Raw genomic sequence first — 8626 nt, 5'->3', positions numbered from 1 at the left:
TTTGCATTCTTGCCATACCACATTTCTCATACACCACCTCATTTCTTTTTTCATTCCTTTTAGTCACACCACATGCTCTTCTCAAATAACTCGTTTCTACTGCCAGGATTCTTGACCTCCATGACTCATTCCATGTCCATTTTTGGGCTGCTTTTGTTAGTAACAACTTCATAACATGTTTGTTGCATAGTCATTTGCCAGTGTTGCTAGAAACATTTCTATATATTTCAAAGTTGTAAGTAGTGCAGTCAGTTAGATCAGAAGAGGAATTTTATCAAACTTAAGATTGGAAACAAGTATATGAAAGTGTCAGAAGGTATGAGAGATGAGACTGAGCAAGGGTGGACAAGTTGGTGAGTGAACCATTAAGGTTCTACAGTATTTAGTGAAATGATGTGGACCCCCCTTGAGGGAGTTCTTGAAGGTATGAGTGTGAGATACATAGGCAGACAAAACAGTGGAGAGACAAGATATATCTTATGACTGCGCAAATTGAGTGATATGAAGTACTCATGTGCAAGAATGTTCAAGTAAGTACTTTATTGATTATGAAATACTCATTTGGAAGACTGTTGCAAGAATATTGATTGAATAAATAGGTAAAGAACATTTTATGGATTGATGCAGCCATTCAGCTGAAAATACACAGTTGAGGTATTACAGATATTACATGATTGAGAAGACATGATAGTTACTAGTTGATTAAATATACAAGTGCTAAGTTGAGCTGGATATTTCTACACTTCAGATAAGGACATGGCTGAGATACATGTGAGTATACAGGGATGTTTACAGTGTGAAGAGTATGTTTTATACAGTAAGCACTTGGTTGAACATTAAATGATGAATAGTTACAGTAATGCAGCAGTTGACATACCACATAGATATGCACATGTTCATGGATTTTTTTTTAATGTTCAAAATGGTAGGTATAGCTTTTATTTGTCTGAATGAGCTCTGATTGGAACAAGTTGCTTGTGGGGATGAATGATGATGATAGAAGACTCATGTGAAAGAATATTCAGGTACTTGAGCTTTAGCAAAAAGCTGTTTATGCTTCACCCATGGATGAATTCTGTGTACTCTGTTTCACACCATTTAACACAGCAAAAATCAAATATTCATCAAAGGAAATTTTGGTTACCCAGCTTGTGCAGTTAAAGTCACTAGCTGCACACCACACTTGGACTTTTGGTAGACTGAAAAGGACATCATATTGTTTAGATAACCGTGGACAAGAGATTGTTTTTGACTTTCTATTGCTGTTTTTTTCCACCCCTTATGAATTGTCAGGGCAATTATAGACTTTTAAAGGGGGGCTAATTATGAACTTGTAAAGGAGCATTTTTTAAGCTTTTAAAGGGGGCTAATTATGAATTTTCAAGAGCGAGCAAATTGTGGACTATTAAGGTGAGAATTTTATACCTTTAAGGGTGGTTGTATTATGAAATTGTAAGGGGGCAATTATGAGCTTTCAAGGAGGGGGCGAATTATGAACTCTAAAGGGGGAGGGAGGTCAAAATTTAAACTTTCATTATTGCGGTGTGATGGAATATGAACTTTAAAGGGGAGGGAATTATAGACTTTTAAGTAGGCAAATATGAACTTTCAGAGGTGGATGAAATGTAAGCTATCAAGGGGAAGGGGAGTAATGAATTTTCAAGGGAGTGAAAGATGAACTTTCAAGGTGAGCAAATTATGATCTTATAAGGGGAAGGGGATGCAAATATGAACTCGATGTAAAGGGGGGCTAATTATGAACTTGTAAAGGAGCATTTTTTAAGCTTTTAAAGGGGGCTAATTATGAATTTTCAAGAGCGAGCAAATTGTGGACTTTTAAGGTGAGAATTTTATACCTTTAAGGGTGGTTGTATTATGAAATTGTAAGGGGGCAATTATGAGCTTTCAAGGAGGGGGCGAATTATGAACTCTAAAGGGGGAGGGAGGTCAAAATTTAAACTTTCATTATTGCGGTGTGATGGAATATGAACTTTAAAGGGGAGGGAATTATAGACTTTTAAGTAGGCAAATATGAACTTTCAGAGGTGGATGAAATGTAAGCTATCAAGGGGAAGGGGAGTAATGAATTTTCAAGGGAGTGAAAGATGAACTTTCAAGGTGAGCAAATTATGATCTTATAAGGGGAAGGGGATGCAAATATGAACTCGATGTGAAAAGCTTAAATAAGATTGTCAGAACACACAGTATCTAAGAGAACTTGGCAATTTCTGAGTTATTCATGGTTATTAAAAGAACTTTTAATCTTACTTGTATAGGAAAACTCAAGGCCCTTAAAAACATGGTAAGAAATACGGTTCATTGAAACTCAACAAGTCATCTTACGGGAGTCAGTGCATAAGCAAGCTAGTGTTGCTGTGCAGATTACATAAGACTAATCAGACGTATTCATTACTGATTTGATATGTTACATTTAGGATATAACACTTCTAGTTTATATATATTTGATACTGGGTGATTTTCAGACTTCATAATAGGTAGCTTCTGCTTTCCCCATCGTCACGTGGTCCCTTTGGCCTACTCTCCATCCATAAGGCCTGTGTCACATCTCTTGGCGGCCCTTCTACTTGGAGGGTTAATTCTGGCTTCCCGGTGATTGAGACATCCGTGAGGTAATGTGACCTTCACGTCTGCCGGTTATGACGCCAGTTTCATGTGGGCTGTAGGACGGTTCTGAAGGTATATCTACAGATGATAAACAATAATTAATGCACGTTAGGCACTTGACAAAAGTTATGCATACGTAATATATTATTCCGTGCATGATGATCGCCTTGTAGAGGGATGAAGAAAAGATGAAGGTGGTAATGCTATAATACCTCTTCCCTTTGGTGTCATGTTTATCAACAAAATATTTCAAGTCTGGCGCGTGAAAGCCCCCCCCCCCTCCCCCCATTGAGAAGGGCTGGTCGGGCCCCTGGGGTGGAATCCGGTCACCGGTGGACCAGTTCAGTGGGGAAGTGGAGGCCAATGATGATGGCCGCCTTTGTGTTCATTGTGAGGATCCCTCATTCCTAGCTGTGTCTGATCTGTGTGGGGTTTCTCGGGGATAAACCAGGTGAAGTACACATTAGGGTGGAGAGAGAGAAAAGGGATGGGAAGGACCGAGAAGGTGTTATAGGGTTAGCGACAAGTGCGTGTAATAAAGACGTGGTACCTCCAAGGGAACTTTGCCAGAGTTCTCGGGTGAAAGTGGCATGTTGACGTTGGCGGTGAGAGGCGGCGTTTAGCTTTTATTCCACGCAGTGCAACATGTCGCTGGTGGTGTCTGCGGCAAGGGCCCTGAACCCGGGCCACTGGAGGAGCCAGAGGGGGCTAACAAGGGCGGCCTTCCCCCTCCAGCGGTCCACGTCCTTCCTGTGCTCGGACGGGGTTTTATATCGGGCCAAGGCCTCCCACACATCGGAACGGGAGAAGCCCACGTCCTTCCTGAGCTCAGACCGGGTAGAATATAAAGTAAGGGCCTCCCACACCTCGGAGAGGGAAAGGGCACGCACCGTCGCCGCCTTCTACAACCAACCTGCCATCGAAGCCGCTGCTCAGAAGGTAAGACGACGGAGGAACACTTATGGTACACCTTCCTGTGTGGTATTCAGGGGAGGGGGACCCTTGTGTCAGACCTGGGTCAGGTCACATGCGTTATTTACTCATGAACATGGCATGCTTCCATACGAAGAGAAAGACCGTATGAGATGTAGGTTGAAGTGTCACACTGGATATGACCTCAGGTGCCTGCCCATGGCATGGCTTCACAAAATATCCATCATCATATCTCGCCCGACAACAGCTTGATAACCGAGCTATACCTAATTCATCCCATGGAAATATAACAGTCCCTGTTTAACAACACAGAATCCATACATAAGTTAAGTCCTGACTCATATGCAGATTTCACCTCTTTATTTTTAATTCAACTAATGTTCAGAATTTTTAACATTCCCATGAGTACTCCATATTCATTAATATGTATGTTTATAAAACTGTGAATGGAATTTAAGAATTTGTTGAACTAAAGGTAAGAGGCAATCTTGTTTATGAGTCATTACTTGCAAGACATCCTGTTCTTTATATATATATATATATATATATATATATATATATATATATATATATATATATACTTTGTCGCTGTCTCCTGCATTAGCAAGGTAATGCAAGTTAACACGAAAGAATGGCCCAACCCACCCACATACACATGTATGTACATACACACCCACACATGCACATATACACACCTATACATTTCAACGTATACACATATATACATACGCAGATATATACGTATATAAACATGTACATATTCATACTTTCTGCCTTCATCCATTCCTATCGCCACCCCGCCGCACTTTAAATCCCCCCTCCCGTGAGGTAGTGCTAGGAAAATACGACAAAGGCCACATTCGTTCACACTCAGTCTCTAGCTGTCATGTGTAATGCACCGAAATCACAGCTCCCTTTCCACATCAAGACCCCACAAATATTTCCATGGTTTACCCCAGACGCTTCACATACCCTGGTTCAATCCACTGACAGCACGTCGACCTCGGTATACCACAATTCACTATATTCCTTGCACGCCTTTCACCCTCCTGTATGTTCAGGCCCCGATTGCTCAAAATCTTTTTCACTCCATCCTTTCACACACACAAACCAACCAACCAACCTGCTGCAGATCAACCTTCTCCAGGAACCACTTACTCTCCAGTCATTATATATATATATATATATATATATATATATATATATATATATATATATATATACATATATATATATATATACATATATATATATATATATACACACACAATTAGGATGATTGGAGAATGAGTGGTTCTAGGCGAAGGTTGGTCTGCTTGAGGGGTATGTGTGCGGTGGTTTAATTTGTTTATGGTTGGGGTGATGAGTGAGGTAAATGTAAGATTCTTGGAGAGAGGGGTGAGTATGCAGTCTGTAGGTGATGAGGGGAACTGGGAACTCAGCTGCTGTTTGCTGATGACATAACACAACAGATTCAAGTGAGAAATTGCAAAATTTGGTGACGAGTTTAGGGGAGTGTATGAAAGGAAGAAATTTAGTAATTGTGAATAAAAGCGAGGTAGTTGGGTTTAGTAGTGTAGAGGGACAAGTTAGTTGGAGTGTGAGTTTGAATGGAGAAAATTTGGAAGATGTGAAGTGTTTCATGTACTTGGGAGTGGTCAGGGTAGTGAATGAAACCACGGAAACAGGAGAGAATCTCAGGAAGGGTGAGGGGACAAGTATATGTATGTATGGGGATAGAGGAGAAAGAATACTGCCACTGTATACCCTGCGCGTCATAGAAGGCAACTAAAAGGGGTGGAAGTGGGGGCTGGAAATCCTCCCCTCCAGTTTTACTTTTCCAAAAAAAAAAGGAACAGATGAGCGGACTGAGTGAGGATTTTTCCCTTTAAGGCTGTCAACTATTCTTGATATTACTTTGCTGACATAAGAAATAGTGAATATGTATGGAAAAAATTAAACACACACACAATTATATACTCACCTTACCCTCCTGTCTCATGATACTTTTTAGGGCTCCTTTGTTACCCAGGAAGTTGACTGCTGCCACTGGGTGTGACCACAGGTAAAGATTTGTGGTGTTATGTTTGTGCCTTTTTAGGGTGAGGGCAGTATAACTGAGGAGTAAGTATTGAGATGGGAAGGTCTTGGGATGGTTGATCATGTAAGACGAGGTTTTAGAGCCTGCTTTCTATGGACTGTGTAAAGACTGGTCAATCTCCTTTCCCATTGCAAGTGCATGTGCATAAATACCAGTATGTATTGTACGGGGAGTGTGTTTTACACTTGTGGGGCCTCATTTCTTGAGCGTTCTGTATCATACTTGTTATACAACTCTTCAAATTCATGTATGCTGTTTGTGTTAATAATTTTCTAAGTACTTCTGTTCCATTCATCCACCACTTATATACTATAAAAGAACTTTACATCTTTGTTAACAACTTTCTTGCTCAGTTTCATGTTTTATCCTTTTGTTGCTCTATCCCTACATCTGTAGAGTTGTACACTCCCATGTCATTGACCCATTTTGAAAATTTGAAGATTGGGATCAGGTCACCCCTCACTCTTCTCTCTTCCAAGGTTGGCAAATTTTATACCTTTAGCACTTCCATGTAACCATGCTGTCTTAATTCTTGTTGCACCATTGTTTCCCTTGTTTAGACCTCAGCTATATTTGCTTCTTTAGGTGTAGTGACCAAAGTGTATTATTGATACTTTTTTATTTCTCAGAATGGCCAGTGTGATTCTCCAAGATATTATTGAAGGAAGAGCTGGAATATACCAGTAATAACCATACCCTCTTGGGGTAGGTTAGCATAGAGAGGTTGGTGGCAGGAGATAGGCTGAGGTATGATATGAATGATCTGTTGTGGCCTGATTTTGATCTCTTGCTTGACCATGTCTCAGACCCTAGGCCTGATCTTAAGGTGGTATGGTGTGTGTGGTGACCTCGGACTTGATCGTGAGCCATTTTACCCATTGTTTAACCTTGTCTCAGACCTTAGGCCACAGTGCCTGACACTTTGGTAGCATGATGTGTGTGGTGGCTCACTATGAGTGAAGCTGATCCATTGTTTGACTATTTCAGACTGTGCTATGATGTTTGACCTTGAGAGCTATATAGTGAGGTTCCCCACTCGCTACTCATGCATGCTAGCAAGTTAACATGCCCATGCACTCTGCCCCTGTACCAGACCTAGACTTCTCTGCTACCCATTGTTGATTGATTGTTGATGATTATTATGGTTGAAAGTTCCAGTTAAGTCATTGAAAGTGAGATGTCTTGTATCTCTCTTGGTTGTGATAGATAGAATATAGGAAACTGATGAGGGAGTGGGTGGTAGAGATCTTTATATTTCCAGGCTGGTAAGATTCTGTGGAGTTTGCAGTATGTATAAGTTGGGGATTAGGGTGATGGCAATGGTTTGTAACTCGCTGAGAAATTGTAGGGTTGTTGACTTTGTTATATGGGAGATATATGAAGTCTTCTGATCAGTTGGGCTTTATAATTATGCATTGGTGATGGGGAGAAGGGTTTAGCCAGCTTAAAAAAATTCGTTTTATAGTTTCATAGGTAAGTCAGTTGGTGAGTGTAATTATATGGTAGCTTCAAGTATTTTTTTCTGATGAAGGGAATATTTGGGCTGGAAGGAAGGCTGGGAGGCAGGTGGTTTCAAAGTGAGAGAAGGTTCTGGCAGGTCATGGCAAAGTGGTGATGAATAAGTTGATCTACTTCTTTACTGGAGAGGTGATTAATGCATGGAAAAGAGGGAAACTGCTTGAATCCCAAACCCCTGGCTGATGTATGATGATTGCTGATGAGAATTGAATGCATCAAGATCTTAAATTACTCCCATTCATGGTTACCATATATTGTCATGTTATTGATTTATCTTTCAATGCTGTTTCACTCTGTGACCTGATTTGCCAATACAGTACTATTATGTTAACATGATGGTGTGGTGGTCTGTTCCAGTGTACACAATGTCTCCCCTGTCATGCCTATACAAGTGCTGATATGTTAAGGTAATGGTATGTTGTAGAAGGCACAGTGTCACTCTGTTGTGCTTATATAATGCCATTGTGCAATGTGATGATGTCTTCCTGTGGGCAGAATGTTTTCCATGCTGAAGCAGCATTCATTTGATTTTGGCTGTGGTGATGTTCAGTCAACACACAGTACTCAGATCAAACATTGCAATATATATGTATATGTATATTTTTTTCCAGAAGACAGTGAGATTGACACCATCAGCCATTTTATATCATGGCAGGACAGACGATGAGGCCACAACTCTTGTAAGTATAACCTTGATTTGAATTTGTAATTTCTGTATCCATTCATATGTGTATATTTTAACTTAGGCACTATTGGACTCTGCTTGCATGTGGGTATTCCACAAGTGAAAAGTCGCCTTTTGTAAGTTTGTATTATCATCAGTGAATAAAAAGGAGTAAGTACCACAAAAGAACTTACATTAACTTATATCTTTTTGTGTGTATTATTTTTGGTGTGTCTGTTTCCTTCAGTCAGATGCACCAGTATTCATTAAAACAGGAAGGTGTTATTACATTACTACTCAAAATATATATATATATATATATATATATATATATATATATATATATATATATATATATATATATATATATATATGGGGGGGGATATTCCCTCAAAGGCCCAGTCCTCTGTTCTTAACGCTACCTCGTTATCGCGGGAAATGGCGAATAGTGTGAAAAAAAAAATATATATATATATATATATATATATATATATATATATATATATATATATATATATATATAGTGTTAATAAGATTCCTTGATTAGGCCTCAGGTGTCCATGCTGTCCCAGCTAACATGAAAAGCAAACAAAAACATACATTACTTGGGGTGGCTTGAATTTACATTACTTATTATGGATCAGGCACATAAATTACTTAAGAGTAAGTCAGGTATATGCATTACTTGGGTTGGACTGGGCACACACAATACCTGAGGCAGATTGCGTACTTACTTTACTTAGGATAGATCAGGTACATATCACTTTGGGTGGATTAGATATATG

At 39.6% G+C, this 8626-nt stretch overlaps 1 protein-coding gene across 4 annotated transcripts in view; it reads left to right on the top strand.

Annotated features, from left to right (window-relative positions):
• The first annotated feature begins 2917 nt into the window (after positions 1-2917).
• The window catches only part of LOC139766534 (branched-chain alpha-ketoacid dehydrogenase kinase-like), a 37442-nt gene continuing 31733 nt past the window's right edge, over positions 2918-8626 (top strand). Inside the window, exons 1-2 of one of the 4 annotated variants that reach the window (XM_071695311.1) lie at positions 2918-3564; positions 7789-7857. In XM_071695311.1, coding sequence (XP_071551412.1) covers positions 3271-3564; positions 7789-7857 — 363 coding nt within the window. In that variant the 5' untranslated portion in view covers positions 2918-3270. Of the gene's footprint in view, positions 3565-7788; positions 7860-8626 lie in introns of all 4 variants that reach the window. The other 3 variants (XR_011716915.1, XM_071695312.1, XR_011716914.1) reach the window with 3 other exon arrangements.

This window comes from Panulirus ornatus, chromosome 58 (assembly GCF_036320965.1).
Source record: "Panulirus ornatus isolate Po-2019 chromosome 58, ASM3632096v1, whole genome shotgun sequence".
Lineage (NCBI taxonomy): Eukaryota > Metazoa > Arthropoda > Malacostraca > Decapoda > Palinuridae > Panulirus > Panulirus ornatus.
Note: the sequence above shows the minus strand (reverse complement) of the source record. Positions and strands in the feature narration are given on the sequence as shown.